This window comes from Salvelinus namaycush, chromosome 1 (genome assembly GCF_016432855.1).
Source record: "Salvelinus namaycush isolate Seneca chromosome 1, SaNama_1.0, whole genome shotgun sequence".
NCBI classification, from domain to species: Eukaryota; Metazoa; Chordata; class Actinopteri; order Salmoniformes; family Salmonidae; genus Salvelinus; species Salvelinus namaycush.
The window spans coordinates 62,090,864-62,110,442 of NC_052307.1; the positions used below are offsets into that span (position 1 = coordinate 62,090,864).

At 40.3% G+C, this 19,579-nt stretch overlaps 1 protein-coding gene across 2 annotated transcripts in view; it reads left to right on the plus strand.

The window, feature by feature from the left end:
• Positions 1–19,347, plus strand: part of LOC120046724 (polypeptide N-acetylgalactosaminyltransferase 18-like) — a 97,921-nt gene extending 78,574 nt beyond the window's left edge. For both annotated transcript variants that reach the window (XM_038992183.1, XM_038992191.1), the window contains 2 exons: positions 14,691–14,855; positions 18,748–19,347. In XM_038992183.1, the coding sequence (XP_038848111.1) occupies positions 14,691–14,855; positions 18,748–18,894 (312 nt within the window). In that variant the 3' untranslated portion in view covers positions 18,895–19,347. The remainder of the gene's footprint in view (positions 1–14,690; positions 14,856–18,747) is intronic.
• Positions 19,348–19,579: the final 232 nt, after the last annotated feature.

Below are 19,579 nucleotides of genomic sequence, written 5' to 3' on the forward strand. Positions count from 1 at the left end.
AATAAATGTCTTATTGCTTATAACATTGGTCGCATGTCATAGATATAATGTTGGTCGCATGTTGTTTGACCGTTAGCCCAGGGCTTTGGAATACAAGTGTGAATCCTTAGCCCGGGGCTCACGCTTAGCCCTGGGTTAACAAATGCTTGTGTGAACACAGGGTAAGCCTAGCCCAGGGCCAGACTAACCTGTGGTTTAGCTAGCCAGGGGCTAAGAACAATGCCTAGAGATTTTTATGTGATCCTTAACCAGACTAGTATTTGTATTTTGTAATGACCCCAGTTGGTATTCACGTAATAATAAGGAATTCCCCTCGACCACATTATTTTCTATTGACCCCCATTGTAAGAGAGGCAACTTCGTCATCTATTTTAATTTATTTTTTGTAATACATGAATAACAAAACATGCTGAAAAGCTGCTGTTTTGTTCAATGTACATGTAGCCAGGTCAAAAATAGAGCCTGCGAGAAGAGCACTGTGGCTTCAGGCTATTCGGTGTGGGAAATGTAGGGACGCGGTGTCCAAGTAGGCTACACGTAGCTATGTGTGTAGAAAATATTTAATCACAGGTAAGACGTTTAACTTGTTAACTACAGTCTGGTTGTAATTCCACTCACTACTTGTAGCTGTATAGTCTATTTGTTTGTGGTGTTGGTCTTGGCTAGCTTAATGTTTCGGTCGGTAGCTAGCTACAGTAGCTAGCTAGCACTAGTGGCTGCTAGCACCGTCATTAAAAGGGGCTTGAGGGAAGTAGTGAGTACTTTTTCTAAGTAGTGAGAACACTAGAGAGCAGGCAATATTTAAAAGTAATCTTTAGACATGTTGTACTTTTCTTAAATGTAGTTTTGTAATTGACTAAAACAGACAACAACAAAACAAATTGTTTGAATAAGGTAAAGTTTTTGCCGTGAGCCAATGGGATCCAAACAAGATTAAAGCAATTACATCACAAATAAACAGTACATCATACACCACTATTATTCATATTGGATAGAAAACACTCTGAAGTTTCTAAAACTGTTTGAATGATGTCTGTGAGTATAACAGAACTCATATGGCAGTGAAAAACCTGAGAAAAAATCCAAACAGGAGGTGGGAATTATGAGGTTCGTAGATTTTCAACACAGCCCCAATTGAACAAACCGTGGGATATGGATGACTTTGCACTTCCTACGGCTTCCACTAGATGTCAACAGTCTGTAGAACCTTGTCTGATGCCTCTACTGTGAAGTGGGGCCGAAGGAGACAGGAAATAGTCAGGTCTACCATGACCTGGCCATGCTCTGACCATGCGTGTTCACATGAGAGGGAGCTCTGTTCCATCGCATATCTGAAGTCAATGTAATTCTCTGTTTGGAACGTTACTGAAGATTTATGTTAAAAACATTCTAAAGATTGATTCAATACATCGCTTGACATGTTTCTACTGACTATTACGGAACTTTTTGACATTGTCAGCTTTTAGTGAACGCGCTTTCTGACTTTTGATTTGTTTACCAAACACGCTAACAAAAATAGCTATTTGGAAATAAATGATGGACATTACCGAACAAAACGAACATTTCTTGTGGGAGTCCTGGGAGTGCATTCCGACGAAGATCAGCAAAGGTAAGTGAAGATTTATAATGCTTTTTATGAGTTTTGTTGACTGCACAATTTGGCGGGTAACTGTATGGCTTCCTTTTGTGGCTGAACGCTGTTCTCAGATTATTGATTATAGTGCTTTTGCCGTAAAGCTTTTGAAATCTGACACAGCGGTTGCATTAAGAACAAGTATATCTTTAATTCTATGATGAGTATTTATGTTATTTGACGTGGCTCTCTGCAACTTCTCAGGATATTTTGGAGGCATTTCTGAACATGGCGCTAATGTAAACTGAGGTTTTTGGATATAAATATTAACTTTATCGAACAAAACATATATGTATTGTGTAACATGAAGTCCTATGAGTGTCATCTGATGAAGATCATCAAAGGTTAGTGATTAATTTTATCTCTATTTCTGCTTTTTGTGACTCCTCTCTTTGGCTGGAAAAAATTGGCTGTGTTTTTCTGTGATTTTGCGGTGACCTAACATAATCGTTTGTGGTGCTTTCGCTGTAAAGCCTATTTGAAATCGGATACTTTGGTGGGATTAACAACAAGATTACCTTTAAAATGGTATAAGATACATGTATGTTTGAGGAAATTTAATTATGAGATTTCTGTTTGAATTTGGCGCCCTGCACTTTCACTGGCTGTTGTCATATTATCCCGTTAACGGGATTGCAGCCATAAGAAGTTAAACAGCTTGGAAAATTCCAGAAAATGATGTCATGGATTTAGAAGGTTCTGAAAGGCTAATTGACATAATTTGAGTCAATTGGAGGTGTACCTGTGGATGCATTTCAAGGTATACCTTCAAACTCAGTGCCTCTTTGCTTGACATCATGAGAAAATCAAAAGGAATCAGCCAAGACCTCAGAAAAAAAATTGTAGACCTCCACAGGACTGGTTCATCCTTGGGAGCAATTTCCAAATGCCTGAAGGTACCACATTCATCTGTACAAAAAATAGTACGCAAGTATAAACACCATGGGACCACGCAGCCATCATACCGCTCAGGAAGGAGATGCGTTCTGTCTCCTAGAGATGAACGTACTTGGGTGCGAAAAGTGCAAATCAATCCCAGAACAACAGCAAAGGACCTTGTGAAGATGCTGGAGGAAACGGGTACAAAAGTATCTATATCCACAGTAAAACGAGTCCTGTATCGACATAACCTGAAAGACCGCTCAGCAAGGAAGAAGCTACTGTTCCAAAACCCCCATTTTTAAATTTTTATTTTTTTACTTTTTTTTAAAGCCAGACTACAGTTTGCAACTGCACATGGGGACAAAGATCGCACTTTTTGTCCTCTGTCCTCTGGTCTGATGAAACAAATAATAGAACATTTTGGCCATAATGACCATTGTTATGTTTGGAGGAAAAGGGGGAGGCTTGCAAGCTGAAGAATACCATCCCAACCCGTGAAGCACAGGGGTGGCAGCATCAAGTTGTGGGGGTGCTTTCCTGCAGGAGGGACTGGTGCACTTCACAAAATAGATGGCATCATGAGGCAGGAAAATTGTGAATATATTGAAGCAACATCTCAAGACATCAGTCAGGAAGTTAAAGCTTGGTCGCAAATGGGTCTTCCAAATGGACAATGACACCAAGCATACTTCCAAAGTTGTGGCAAAATGGCTTAAGAACAACAAAGTCAAGGTATTGGGGGTGGCCATAACAAAGCCCTGACCTCAATCCTATAGAAAATGTGTGGGCAGAACTGAAAAGCGTGTGCGAGCAAGGAGGCCTACAAACCTGACTCAGTTACACCAGCTCTGTCAGGAGGAATGGGACAAAATTCACCCAACTTATTGTGGGAAGCTTGTGGAAGGCTACCCAAAACGTTTGACCCAAGTTAAACAATTTAAAGGCAATGCCACCAACGACTAATTGAGTGTATGTAAACTTCTGACCCACTGGGAATGTGATGAAAGAAATAAAATCTGAAATAAATCGTTCTCTCTACTATTATTCTGACATTTCACATTCTAAAAATAAAGTGGTGATCCTAACTGACCTAAGACAGGGCATTTTTACTAGGATTAAATGTCAGGAATTGTGAAACTGAGTTTAAATGTATTTGGCTAATGTTTATGTGAACTTCCGACTTCAACTGTATCTACAATACAAAATGTATAATACCACAATACAACAAAATTACAACGTTACAGTGTACTTGTGTAGAGTGCAGTGCGTGTGTTAGTTTTATCAGTTTTTTTATCCGATTTTACTACTTGCTTGAGTTACTTGATGTGGAATAGAGTTCCATGTAGTTATTACTCTATGTAGTACTGTTTGTTTCCCAGAGTCTGTTCTGGACTTGGATACTGTGAAGAGACCCTTGGTTCCATGTCTTGTGGGGTATGTATGGGTGTCTGAGCTATGTGCTAGTCGTTTAAACAGATAGCTCGGTGCTTTCAACTTGTCAATACCTCCCACAAAGACAAGTAGTGATGCAGTCAATCTCTCCACTACTTTGAGCCAGGAGAGATCGACATGCATGTCATTGATGTTAGCTCTCCGTGAACACGAAAGGGCCAGCCGTGCTGCTCTGTTCCGGGCCAACTGTAATTTGCCTATTTCCCTCTAAGTGGAACTTGACTCTATGACTGGGCAGTAGTCCAGGTGCGATAAAACTAGGGCCTGTAGGACTTGTTTGGTTGATAGCAATGTCAAGAAAGCAGAGCAGCTCTTTATTACAGACAGACCTCTCCCCATCTTAGCTACCATTGCATGAATATGTTTTGACCATGACAGTTTACAATCCAGGGTTACACCAAGCAGTTTAGTCTCTTCAAGTTGCTCAATTTCCCCATTATTCATTACAAGATATAGTTGAGGTTTAGGGTTTAGTCAATGATTTGTCCCAAATACAATGCTTTGAGTTTTTTTAAATATTGATGACTAGCGTATTACTTGCCACCCATTCTAAAACTGTCTGCAGCTCTTTGTTAAGTGTTGCAATGATTTCACTTGCTGTGGTATCTGATGTGTATAATGTTCAGTCATCAGCATACACGGACACACAGGCTTTACTCGGTGCCAGTGGCAGGTCATTAGTGAAAATAGAAAAAGGTACGGTAAGTGGCCTAGACAGCTGCCCTGGGGTATTCACGACTCTACCTGGACTATATTGGAGAAGCTTCCATTAAAGGTGATGTAAATCATAACACATACAGTACCAGTCAAAAGTTTGGACACACCTACTGATTAAAGGGTTTTCTTTATTTTTACTATTTTCTACATTGTAGAATAGTATTGAAGAAATCAAAACTATGAAATAACACATATGGAATCATGTAGTATTAAAAAAAAAGTGTTAAACAAATCAAAATATATTTTAGATTCTTCAAAGTAGCCACCCTTTGCCTTGATGACAGCTTTGCACACGCTTGGCGTTCTCTCAACCAGTTTAGCCTGGAATGCTTTTCCAACAGTCTTGAAGGAGTTCCCACATATGCTGAGTACTTGTTCGTTGCTTTTCCTGCAGTCCAACTCATCCCAAACCATCTCAATTGGGTTGAGGTCGGGTGATTGTGAAGGCCAGGTCATCTGATAAAGCACTCCATCACTCCCCTTCTTGGTCAAATAGCCCTTACACAGCTTGGAGGTGTGTACAGCTGGTGCTCTCATGCATGCTTCAGTGTTACTTGGCTTGAAGCGAGCATAAAAGGCATTTAGCCTGTCTGGTGGGCTCGAGTCACTGGGCAGCTCGTGGCTGGGTTTCCCTTTGTAATCCGTAATAGTTTGAAAGCCCTACCACATCCGACGAGCGTCAGAGCCGGTGTAGTAGGATTCAATCTTAGTCCCGTGTTCACTTTTTGCGTGTTTGATGGTTCGTCTGAGGGCATAGCAGGATTTCTTATAAGCGCCCGGATTAGTGTCCCACTCCTTGGAAGCGGCAGCTCTAGCCTTTAGCTCGGTGCGGATGTTGCCTGTAATCCATGGCTTCTGGTGGGGATATGTACAGTTGAAGTCAGAAGTTTACATACACCTAGGATGGAGTCATTAAATCTCGTTTTCAACCAATCCACAAATTTCTTGTTAACAAACTATGGTTTTGGGAAGACAGTTAGGACATCTACTTTGTGCATGAAAAAATACATTTTTCCAACAATTGTTTCCAGACAGATTATTTCACTTATAATTCACAGCATCACAATTCCAGTGGGTCAGAATTTTACATACACTAAGTTGACTGTGCCTTTAAACAGCTTGGAAAATTCCAGAAAATTATGTCATGGCTTTAGAAGCTTCTAACAGGCTAATTGACATCATTTGAGTCAATTGGAGGTGTACCTGTGGATGCATTTCAAGGCCTACCTTCAAACTCAGTGCCTCTTTGCTTGACATCATGAGAAAATCAAAAGGAATCAGCCAAGACCTCAGAAAGAAAATTGTAGACCTCCACAGGACTGGTTCATCCTTGGGAGCAATTTCCAAATGCCTGAAGGTACCACATTCATCTGTACAAACAATAGTACGCAAGTATAAACACCATGGGACCAGGCAGCCATCATACCGCTCAGGAAGGAGGCGCATTCTGTCTTCTAGAGATGAACGTATTTTGGTGCGAAAAGTGCAAATCAATCCCAGAACAACAGCAAAGGACCATGTGACGATGCTGGAGGAAACGGGTACAAAAGTATCTATATCCATAGTAAAACGAGTCCCTATATCGACATAACCTGAAAGGCCGCTCAACAAGGAAGAAGCCACTGCTCCAAAACCGCCATAAAAAAGCCAGACTACAGTTTGCAACTGCACATGGAGACAAAGATTGTACTTTTTGGAGAAATGTCCTCTGGTCTGTTGAAACAAAAACAGAACTGTTTGGCCATAATGACCATTGTTATTTTTGGAGGAAAAGGGGGGAGGCTTGCAAGCTGAAGAACACCATCCCAACTGTGAAGCACGGGGGTGGCAGCATCATGATGTGGAGGTGCTTTGCAGTAGGAGGGACTGGTGCACTTCACAAAATAGATGGCATCATGGGGGAGGGAAATTATGTGGATATATTGAAGCAACATCTCAAGACATCAGTCAGGAAGTTAAAGCTTGGTCGCAAATGGGTCTTCCAAATGGACAATGGCCCCAATTATACTACCAAAGTTGTGGCAAAATGGCTGAAGATCATCAAAGTCAAGGTTTTGGAGTGGCCATCACAAAGCCCTGACCTCAATCCTATAGAACATTTGTGGACAGAACTGAAAAAGCGTGTGCGAGCAAGGAGGCCTACAAACCTGACTCAGTTACACCAGCTCTGTCAGGAGGAATGGGACAAAATTCACCCAACCTATTGTGGGAAGCTTGTGGAAGGCTATCTAAAACGTTTGAACCAAGTTAAACAATTTAAAGGCAATGCTACTAATTGAGTGTATGTAAACTTCTGACCCACTGGGAATGTGATGAAATAAATAAATCATTCTCTCTACTATTATTCTGACATTTCACATTCTTAAAATAGTGGTGATCCTAACTGACCTAAGACAGGGAATTTTTACTAGGATTAAATGTCAGGAATTGTGAAAAACTGAGTTTAAATGTATTTGGCTAAGGTGTATGTAAACTTCTGACTTCAACTGTACGTACGGTCACTGGGGGATGACGTCATCGATACACTTATTGATGAAGCCGTTAACTGAGGTGGTATACTCCTCAATGCCATTGGATGAATCCCGGAACATTTCCAGACTGTGCTAGCAAAACAGTCCTGTAGTGTAGCATCCAGTTCTGTATTGAGCGAGTCACTGGTACTTCCTGCTTTAGTTTTTGCTTGTAAGCAGGAATCAGGAGGATCGAATTATGGTCAGATTTAGCAAATGAAGGGCGAGGGAGAGTTTTTGTGTGCGTCTGTGTGTGTGGAGTAAAGGTGGTCTAGAGTTAAATTATTATACTTTTTTCCCCCTCTTTTTCCTCTACAAATGAGGTAAAACGGATTTAAGTTTGCCTGCATTAAAGTCCCCAGCCACTAGGAGCGCCACTTCTGAGTGAGCATTTTCTTGTTTGCTTATGGCCTTATACAGCTCTTTGAGTGCGGTCTTAGTGCCAGCATCAGTTTGTGGTGGTAAATAGACGGCTACGAAAAATATTGATAACTCTCTTGGTAGATAGTACAGCTTATCATGAGGTACCCTACCTCAGGCGAGCAATACCTCGAGACTTCCATAATATTAAACATAGTGCACCAGCTGCTATTGACAAGTAGACACACACCACCAACCCTCGTCTTACTGGACGTAGCTCTTCTGTCCTGCCGATGCACAGAAAATATACAGTTGGCTGGGTTATCTGTGTTGTCGTTCAGCCTCGACTCTGAAACATGAGATATTGCAGTTTTTAATGTCCCGTTGGTAGGATAGTCTCGAACGGAGCTCATCCAGTTTATTCTCCAGTGATTGCACTTTGGCCAATAGAACAGATGGTAGAGGTGGGTTATCCACTCACCAACGAATTCTCATAAGGCACCCCGATTTCCACCCCTTGTACCTCCGTCTTTTCTTCACGCAAATTACTGGGATTTGGGCCTGGTCTCGGAGAAACAGTGTATCCTTCGCTTCGGACTCATTAAAGAAAAAATCTTCGTCCAGATCGTGTAATCGCTGTTCTTATCTGAAGCTCTTTTCGTAAGAGATGGTAGCAGCAACATTATGTACAACATAAGTTTCAAACAATGTGAAAAAACACACAAAATAGCACAGTTGGTTAACTTCTTGACACTAGGGGGGTGCCATTTTGACTTTGTAAAAATTCGTTCCCAAATTAAACTGCCTCGTACTCAATTCTTGCTCGTACAATATGCATATTATTATTACTATTGGATAGAAAACACTCTCTAGTTTCTAAAACCGTTTGAATTATTTCTCTGAGTGAAACAGAACTCATTCTGCAGCACATTTCCTGTCAGGGAGTGAGATTTCAGAAATCGAGGTCCCTGTTCTGAGGTCAGTTTATAAGTCCCCATGTAAGCCATCGGGCTACATGCACTGCATACGCCTTCCTCTAGATGTCAGTAAGCGGGGAGAATTTGAATGGAGTGGATTGCGCAATCTGGGGCCCTATATAAGACCGTGGAACGAAAGTACCGTTCTTTTCAACGGTGCGCCTGGCGCATCAGGGACATCACAATGGCCTCCTGCAAAGCTTTCGTTTTAGCAGTTCTGTATCTCCGGTCATGTTTTTATTCGTTATAGTTGTTAAAGACATCATAAGGTAGTTAATTTAAACCAACTTATAGCAGTTTATATCAGTTTATTGCGATTTTCCTGGATTTCTTTGTGATGCGCTTTCACGAGTTGGACACCTCTCCAGTGGGTGGCTAACGTTAGCGGCTATTTCGACAGGACAAGAGGACATCTTTCAACCAAAAGACGATTGTTCTGGAGAAAGGACACCTTGCCCAAGATTCTGATGGAAGCTCAGCAAATAGTAAGCAGTCTTTATGCTGTTAATTCGTATTTATGTTGACAAATTTCAAATAATAATTCCGCCATGAATTATGGTGCGGTCTCGCTTTAGCGCACGCTGTATTGCGCAGTAACGTTAATTTAAAAAATCTAACACAGCGATTGCATTAAGAACTAATTTATCTTTCATTTGCTGTCCAATCTGTATTTTTTAGTCAAGTTTATGAATAGTTTTCGATTAGATTAGGTGCCTCTCCAAGATGGCGCCGGACAGATTGCTTGAAGTTTTGGCCACTAATCACATTGTATAACCACGATTTGTGCCGCTAAATATGCACATTTTCGAACAAACTCTATATGCATTGTGTAATATGATGTTATAGGACTGTCATCTGAAGAATTCTGAGAAGGTTAGTGAAAAAATTTATATAATATAGTTTATACGTTATCGCTATGTTTGGCTTGAATCAATGCTGTTGTGATGTTTGCTATTGTGGTAAGCTAATATAACGCTATATTGTGTTTTCGCTGTAAAACACTTAGAAAATCTGAAATATTGGCTGGATTCACAAGATCTGTGTCTTTCATTTGCTGTACGCTGTGTATTTTTAAGAAATGTTTTATGATGAGTAATTAGGTAATACACGTTGCTCTCTGTAGTTATTCTAGTCGCTTTGGTGAGAGTTGTGATGGTGGCTGCAATGGTAAACTATGATTTATACCTGAAATATGCACATTTTTCTAACAAAACATATGCTATACAATAAATATGTTATCAGACTGTCATCTGATGAAGTTGTTTCTTGGTTAGTGGCTATTTATATCTTTATTTGGTCGAATTTGTGATAGCTACTGATGGAGTAAAAAACTGGTGGAGTAAAAAAAGTGGTGTCTTTTGCTAACGTGGTTAGCTAATAGATTTACATATTGTGTCTTCCCTGTAAAACATTTTAAAAATCAGAAATGATGGCTGGATTCACAAGATGTGTATCTTTCATCTGGTGTCTTGGACTTGTGATTTCATGAACATTTTATTATATGATATCCCTGTGGCTTTAGGCTAGGCTATGCTAGTCAGCTTTTTTGATGGGGGGGATCCCGGATCCGGGTTTGTGAGGCGTTAGAGGTTAATGGGTGCATGCTTATTAGTAACTGGAATAAGCAATTTCATAAATTATTAAAGTTCAGTGTCTGGTTGCTCCTCATTAAAAAACACAGACCAGTGAATATTATTTACATCTTCAAAATAAGATCAGTACAAAACCTCTTGTATGATCTCTGAAACACTATATTAGGCCCACACGTTGTTTTTCTTAGATATGGCTACTATGATCACTACATCCAGTTTAGAGCAGATTTCTGTAAATACCCTGGTATGTTGACTGATAGCCTGAACCAGGTTGCAGGCACTGGTTACAGTTTGAAGCTTTTTTTTGAGTGGACAGCTTGATGAAAGTTAATATTTAGGTCACCCAGAAAATATCTCTGTTGATATCACACATATTATCCAGATACTGACTGTTAGTACTTAGTGATCTATAGCAACTTCCCACAAGAATAGGCATTAAGGTGAGGCAAGTGAAGCTGTTGCCATATTACTTCAACAAACAGCATTTGAAATGAGTCTCTAAGTTTTAAAGGAATATGACTCTAAATATAAACAGCAACACCTCCCCCCTTGGTATTCCTGCCTCTTCTGTATATTTTCTAGCCAAGTATTGCTACCACTGTATCATCAAAGGAATTATCTAAGTGAGTTTCAGAGATTAGCCAGTGTATTAATGCTATCTGTTACTAGCAAGGTATTGATTTCATCAACCTTGTTTCTTTGGCTACATACAGTATGGTAAAGTGGGCTATTTTCAACACTTTTCTGTTTTGCGTTATTGTTTTCATTGCTTTACTGGGAGGATTACCAGAGGTAGACATGACAGTGATATTTATATTTGAGCTGATAGTGCAGGTGAACTGCTCACAGCTTCCTACTAGAGCAAACCGTATCAGTGCTAACAGTATAACTCTGGTTCATAGGCGCATGATTACTGCTGACAATTGCTGTCAGATTGACGGAGGCATTCAGGGGAGTTAGAGGAACATAAATTAGGTTACTTACATTAAGACTGATAACTTTCTTGGGAAACTGTACATTTGCAGCAGCACTACGACATCTCAGGAACACAATGGTAGGGATTATCTGAGCAGGGCTTGGGTCACTGATAAATCATTGTCTCAACGCAGCCTTGAAATGGGAGGACAGGGTCCAAGCACCAAGATGATTTGGATGGACTCCGGCATTCCTGTAGAGTATATTCTGTTTCCAAAAGGTGTCAACATTATCTATAAAAGTTATGCCAACAGAGCTACAGTAATCTTTTAGCCAGATGTGTAGTAAAAAGTGGTCTAATTCTTGAAAGGGAAGCTAAAAGTTGCATCCACTATCATCCTTGCCTATTCAAACATCTCCATGGTAAACCATTCACACTCATTGCACCTGTATTGATTTTTACGCTGGTTTACAAATTAAAGCTCTGGAGGAATCTCCTGTGATCTCTTACAAGAAAGAAAGCCAGTTGGAGCTGATCTTTCCCAAGATGCCTTGCACACTTTTCTTAACAAATAACTCCAGAGAAAACATGACACCAAATCTCACATCCCGAGAGCTGGCTAATTTAAGAACTCATTAATGTTAGAAATCTGTTCAAATGTCTCTGTTGAATAGTTGTCGGGTTACAGTGCTGTTACTCCTTTTAGAATCCGTTTTAATTTCACACCACTACAGATGCCGTTTTCTTCCTGCTTTACCTCCCACTGATGGTGAGGGACTGAATGATAGTTTACATTTTTTTTGTTATAATATTTTATTTTCCCCTTTTTTTTTTTTTTACGAACTTATACATACGATCATCAACTTAGACACACACAAACAATGGCTCCGTCTTATCTATCGAGATCCGCATGCTCACACCCCCATCCCTAGTGCCTGCATTATTGTTTGCCAAATGGCCTTAAATTGTACCAATTCGTTTTTCTTGGTCACCCATGCTATTTCAATAATAAATGTTTTTTCCATTGTGTCAAAGATGGCAGATTGATTGACTTCCAAGTTTATAGTATAAATGTTTTCAAGATGAGTGATGAGAAAATGATCGTCCAGTAAAGAACCTTAAGGCCCGCACACTGTTTCTGCTCCCAATTCACCGCTTTATGGACTACGTTTCCATCCAAAACGGATCTTCGTCAGGTCAAACAGACTGAGTGCTCACATCCCAAAATATACACATTTCACCTCACATGACCATTGCGCACATGATGCATGATGGGTGTGGAAACCATTAAATTCACTTTTGCACATAGGTACTGTACATATGGTCATAAAGTATTATATGCATACAAAAGGGTCCAAGTTAAAACCTAGGCAACAGTAATGAGATTACGTTGGAAACTGTTGGAATACCCGCGCATTTAACCATTACACGCGGAACGCGCAGTGGCCATAGATATAATTAGTGACCTATTTCAAAAACAACTTGTGTACCTCTAATAATTTAATATCAGTAGTTACAAAAAATCGAATATGTACAAAATGACCAAGTTGAGACCAATATGGTAGGACAAATCAACGTGACATATTCATGTAAGTAAAGGTCTGATATCAAACTCTTGGTTCAGACCTTTAGGAGACATGGCTGACAAATAGTGAATCCAATACAATTCTCTTCATATTAATAGATTATCACTATCTCCCCCCGCCCCCCTCCTAAGAGTCTTAACATGTTCGATACCAATGTATCTCAGCACTCCATGAAATCCACAGCCACAGGGTTTCTCTGATCAAGAGTCCTGATATTACTCTTGTGTTCTGCTATCCTTGTTTCAAATTTTTGGTGGAACACGTAATGATGCCCTTGATCTTAATGGCCTTGGTCATGATATGTGATTGAACATTGTGCATTGTTTGTAAAGTTACACTGGGTACATCTGTAATTACCGTCCAGCACATTGTCTAGGAAGGTGCTACGTGGCACCGGTGGAAGATCAGACGCCACCACCATTCGACTGTTGTTGGGGGAGCGTCGAAAGACTAGGGGGTTCTAAAAAACGTATTTTCCAGTTGTGAATCAGGGCTCAAAATGTGCCATTGTTTTTTTATGATATGGTCAAACTGTTTGCCAAGTGGGGAGTATTGAAGGAAACTCTGAACTCGTTGGTCAGGGGGGGGCGGGGTGATTTGGGTGTGAGGATGTCATTTTGGGTCATTTTTTTATCATCCCTTGTGTCATGCACCCATTCCTCTGGGTAACCCTGCTATCTGAAAAGCTCATCCAGACAGTCGTCTTGTTTGTCATAGTCGCTCTGTGTACTACAGATCCTGCGTATGCAAATGTATTGGATGATAGAGATGTCAGCACTGTCTGTTTGACCTGACGAAGATCCGTTTTGGTTCAAAACGTAGACAATAAAGCGGTGAATTATTTGAAACTATCTACATTTGTCAGTGCAAAATTACTTTGAAATTCTGTCATGGAAATAAATGTATTTCCTGTTACCAAGTCATTTACCGTTTCTCTGCCTTTAGTTTTCCATGTGGGCCTATTTTTCAATGAATTCTGAAAAGCTATCCAAGGATTGTTCCATAAGGTCTAGAGAGTGATATTGGTTCTTGTAAAATGTTTCATTTTCTTCCATATCGTTATAGTGTTCTTATCTATGAAGTTGTTAATGTTCTTAGCTTTATCCTTTGAAAATAGACAAGTAAAAATATTCTGGAGATGAGCATGTGCATCTTCAATATGTACCCATTGTTCCTCTTTAGTGCATTTAACTATATGTGGCAAGTAAAAGCCTTGGGTGGCGAGTTGATAGAATTCCGAGTCTGGAAGGTTAAAACCACCCTCGGACTTAGGAAGAGGTAACACTTTTTAATTTTTATTCTATGACCGAGTATACTTTTTTAAAGAATGTCAGTGGTGGGGTAATTGGTATTACCGAAAATAAATACAAAAACTTTGGCAGCCATGTCATTCTATAGAGATGTATTCTACCTGTAAGATTGATGGGATAGTTTTCAAGGTGACATAGTGTATTTATGACAACTGTTTGCGAGCGACAAGGTAGCAGTAAACTCCTCCTAATGTAACCCTGTGCTACCTACCACCTTCATCCCCACCCCTATCCAGCTGTGATGTCCTCCCACCCATCCAGCTCTTACCTGCCTCTCCCAGGGTTCTAGCTACCCCACATGTGCAGACAAGCCTCCTCATCCCTCATATGCACGGTGATAGTCAGAGCACAGATGTAGCTGCCATCTGTAGCACACACAACTAACTCAGTTCAAACAGATGCTTTTTCCTGCCGCTGGTGTTTTACCAGCTAAATATGGGCACTCAAGTGCCCTTGGAAAATACGGGCTGGAAGGACCGCATCAGAGAGTGCAATTAGAAGTGTTTGGGTTTAGCTGGTCGACTTGAATTGTTGATGGAGTGCGCACCTCTCCATAAACAATAAGCCATTTCCCACACTGTGCCATTTCCTGCCCTGTGCTTCAGTCCAGTGAGGTTAGCTGCATGAATAGACATGCCATATGGGTGATGTAAGTCCTAGTGAAAAGCCTAAAACAAATCAACATTTTGTGAAATGCTTGAATGCCTTCCAGCTCTCAGTAGCGTATATATGTGCTGTCTCTTCTATCATTCCAGAATGTGTACTACACCAGCACTCAGCAGTTACATGTAGGGGTGCTCAGTCCCACCATCGATGACGATGACAACAAGTGCCTGGTGGATGTGAACAGCCGACCGCGCCTCATCGAGTGTAGCTACGCCACAGCCAAGCGCATGAAGCTCCACTGGCTATTTACTCAGGTAAGAAACCATACAGACCTGACCAACACACTCAGACTGCTCACTGAATATAGACCAGCAAGCAATAGGAAATGGCAGGTCAATGATCTAAATTACTACTTTGTTGCAAGGGAGTTGGACCATTAGTAAATGTGGCACAAGTGGAGGTAGATATCTTGGGTACATTTTAGGGTGTAATATTCACAGAAGTCCATGGCTCAGTTGCTCAGTGTGGTTGGGTTGGTCTCATTAAGGAGTGTCACAGGAATAAGAGTTTTACGGTCCACAGACCTCTCCACATTCCTCCAAACCATTTATACGTGAACAGTAAATACATCATAATGACTCTCTCTGTCTTCATTATTGGACTGGCTCACTGAGCACAGTGGCCTGTAATGAGGGCCACATCAACATGGCCTGAAGAGTGCTTCACCCATTTGAAGTTTTGAAGGTGCAATTAAAACCGTTCTGATCATGTTCGGTGTCGTCATAACGTATGCACTCAAAATATCCACTCAATAGTGGGGTGCTAACCTTGAATTCAACTTCTAGGAATTGTGTTTACAGATAAAGATGTATTTTTTTTCTCCATTGGTGGATCACTTATTTATTTTGGGTGGATGCCCGCACAAGTTACAAACTTGTAGGTTCTGTACCTTATCCCCCCCAAAAATTATAAGGAGTGAGACATTGAAAACATACTATACAGTAGTATGTACTGTATGTCAAATGCCTGGATTGGTTGAATCTCTAGCACTAAAACTCCTAAAAGTCAAGGTATTGTCAATATTGGATTCAACCTATTTGCGTCTATAGTTTTGACATTAGTGTGATACCTTGTGAACTTACTGAGAAGGAAATCATGTTGTATGTTCCGTTCAAAGGTTTTTATTGAAATGCTGCCAAGCACGGTTTTACATCTTAATGCAATTTTTCTTTGATTATGTTGGAGAGATCATTGTTGATGGAACTGTGTCTAGAATGTACCGACCTGGTTTCACTGAAGTATAGGTAGCTCTGCGGTGTAAAATAATTGAAATGCTTCGTCTCACGTGTCACATATCTACATGACTCTTCTGTAGGTGGTTTCTTGGTTTATCATTGTATAATTTAAGAAGGAATGGAGTCAGACACCATGCATTATTGATCACATTTCTGCTAGACATAGTGTGAAATGTGTTTTACCTCAAAAGGAAGTAGGATGCATCGATACAACTCAAGCATAGGGTTGTACAGTGCTGTAGCGAGGAGGAATGTTCCTATTCCCATTCTAGCTTAAGTGTTACCACACTTAAATTCTACGAGATGGAGAGGAGGAGAAGAGCAGCAATCAATGAATGTCTCTGTGGTTGAATGTGCCTTACAATTTTGTGACTTTTCTTTGCTTTAGAGCCTTATAGTGGAAATTCAACAAATGAAATAATTGTGATGTATCTTAAGAAGCAGAAGGAAAGAAGTGGGTGTTTTTGTATTTGTAAAGGTTTTGTCAGCAGTTAAGGTGGCTGTAGCGTGGGCTGTAGTATGGAGACACAGAGGGTTTTGGTGTAAAGAGCCCTGCTTGGGAGACAGTCTTAACACGCTGATTAAACACATCTAATTAGCTTTCTGTTCATCCTCAGTGCTTTCACTGACTCGATGACGTCACCTTCCCAAGTGCTTCTGTTTTCTACTATCCTTTGTGCTTTTCTACTACATGGTGTATCTTCTACCTCTCATGTTGGCCTACCCACTGTAAATACTTCCTATCTCCTTATGTACCACAACACATAAACACATGCATGCACACACAGACTCCCAAACTGTTCACTCAAAAATAATCAATTAGATGAAAGAACACAGGAGAGTTGGTTAACCTTTCACTGCTGCTTGTGAACCCAGGACCATTATCATTCTGGCTCGCTGGTTCACTCTCTATAGCAAATCAATATGTTGGTTTTGCAGCAGCCCACGGGATCAAGCACAGGACTGGTCCTCTGCCAGTACAGAATTCAACCTCAGGCCTCGTATTGTAATGCAGCCTCTCCTGGAGAGAACGCAGGCTTTTTAAGCACCCTGTAGGTTATAATGGTTATTGGTGTTTAAAATATTTTGATGTTGACTACCCAGATAGAGAAAGGCTGAGTAATACTGATATTTGTTCTTGTGTGAAATTGTTCTGAAGTGTTCAGTGACTCACTGGAATTCAACTGCCTCAGAAAATGTTTGCTATTTAGCCATGTATAGCCAAAACATCAGGTCAAGAACATTATGCCAAAGCCCCAGGGTAACTTGGCAGGCTTCCTGCTGCAAGATGGTAATCTTGCAAATATGAGTAGAATCAGGATGAAATTATGAATATTTTCTGTAAATAAATGCGTGTTTTAGCAGTTTGGTAGATGCCTCGTAAATATTTCAGGAAGCGCCTCTGGCAAAGTATGATAATGACAGAATGAAAATGAATTTATTGTTTTATTTTTTGAAACAACTTCAGATGTCTAAGCACAGTCTTAACAATTGATGAGCTGAAATAAATACAGCAGCAATGATAAGAAAAATGTACATGTACAACTTTTTTCATATGTGACTTTTTGGTTCTACTGTATTGTGTAGCTCTATTTGTTTTCTTTGTCATATCTTATTTGCCGGTAATGTTGTTTTCCTTGGACTCATTCCAGGCTATATGCACCATGTGGCCAATGAGGTGTATCTAATGGCTGTTTTTTTTCTTCATTTGGTTGAACATATGGAATCCACCATGTTATATTTCATGCTACTGTACATCTGACAACCAGTACTACACGTGGAGATGTTGATTACTGATGAAAAACTATTAGTGAATATGTAAACTGTATCCGTCCCCCATGTATTTTACAGAATGCATTCAAGCAGATAATTGTTTCATTCCATAGCTTTTAGGCATGCAAGACCTGACAAGCACTCTTAATTAAATATACAGTATTCTATTCTAATGAAAACCTATCATATCCTGAGTCAGAGTGACATCAACTAGACTCTGTCATTTTGATTTATTCACTTTCAAATTAACCTGACCAAATCCTCAGTATGCTGTATGTGCAACAAAACATTAATGGCAAGTTGACAATGAGATTGCTTAGAGGTGGTTGTTGACTCCACGTATAAATATTAATCCCTCATAAAATGTCCTCTTAATTATTAATTGGTAAGTGCAAATCTTAAGGATGTGTATTGGTCTGAATTTCTGAACCTTAACATGCCCTAGCATCTTTCTTATTATCAGCATCTAATCTTGAACCAGAACGAAAGCCCATTTTAAAACGGTTGCCTTTCCAGTTTGAGTCGTCATTCTCCTGACTGAGAGGTGACGGGAGATTTTCTGATCGCAGGCCCTGAAGTTACACATAGATAGTGAATTTCTCTGATCTGTGCAGTGACTCCCATCGCACTGGTCCCAACAGTTGAGTCCAACCCAAAGTTTTAAGGCCTCCAATACATGTGAGAGATTCTCCGCTCTAAGAGATAGGAAAGAGAGATGAGATGATGAGACACTTCGAAGCACACGATTCCTTAGGTGACAAAGATTGAGTTTTTTCCTGTAAGTGTGACGGTTGTTTTCTCAGGTGACGTGTGAAAATGTTTTCTTCTCATCTAATGCTGTCTTCTTCTGTTATCACATAACCTTGGCATTCCTACTGAGAGTGCTACTGAGTATAATGGTAGATAGTGTTGTTCTTGCTTCGTGAGCATGCTGATGCTATCTGGGAAGGCCCCAGTGCTGGCGCCGAAGGGAAATCAGTGAAAAACAGAGCTGCGCGTGCTTGTTAAGATATACACATCAACCCCATCCATTAATTCATAGCGCTGTGGGGTTAAGGTGACACAGCAATCAACGACATGCACACCAATGATGCTGTTGCATCCCACTGTAATTTGATCTACCTGTTTTTCCTTTCAGGGAGGTTCCATTCAGAACAGGAAATCGAAGCGATGCCTTGAGCTGGTGGCCAGCAATGACAACGAGTTTGGGTACCAGCTGGCCCTTCAAAAATGCACTGGACAGAAATGGTCCATCACAAACACACTGCCTGGCAGTGCCCTATGATGGGCTCCTCTGAGAGAACACTGGATATACTGTAGCACACTGGACTGGGTGGGGTGCTTATTCTGTTGCTCCTCTGGACTTTCTGTTGTGGATAAAGGAGAATGGCGTATGGTTAATGAGTCATTGGAGCACCATGATGTCTTTTTGTTCACCAGTTGACATCACATGATAAATGTTAAACATTTTCTTTAGCCTATGGATCAGCCATAGATGGTTGATATTGTGCATTATGAGATACTACAATGTTATGAAACATATTTTGTTAAGAGTGTAGTTGGTTTTCTGTTGACTTGAAGGTTGTACTGGGTTCTATATGTTCATTGTTGTACTTGGTAAATAACTGCTACTGTGTAGCAAGCATTACGAAAAGTTCTCTGCTGTTTTCTTTTCTTCTAGTGTCTCAGGTTTGTAGGATAAGTTTATTATGCGATTAAGCTGTACAGTTTTGGGGAATTGCCAACATGTTGGAATATATATATGGAAATAATATACTATTTTCTAAGTGTAAATATTCAAAATATTTATAATATATGCCAGTAAAAGTACTGATGCTATATGAATGTGTTGTAGAGTGTTTTTCTCCCAATGGTACAATGTTGAGTGTGCCCTTTCCATGTAAACCGCCACCAGCTGTCCCGTATGTGCGTCTGTCCCATGTGACACAAGGCAAATGTCATGTTATCAA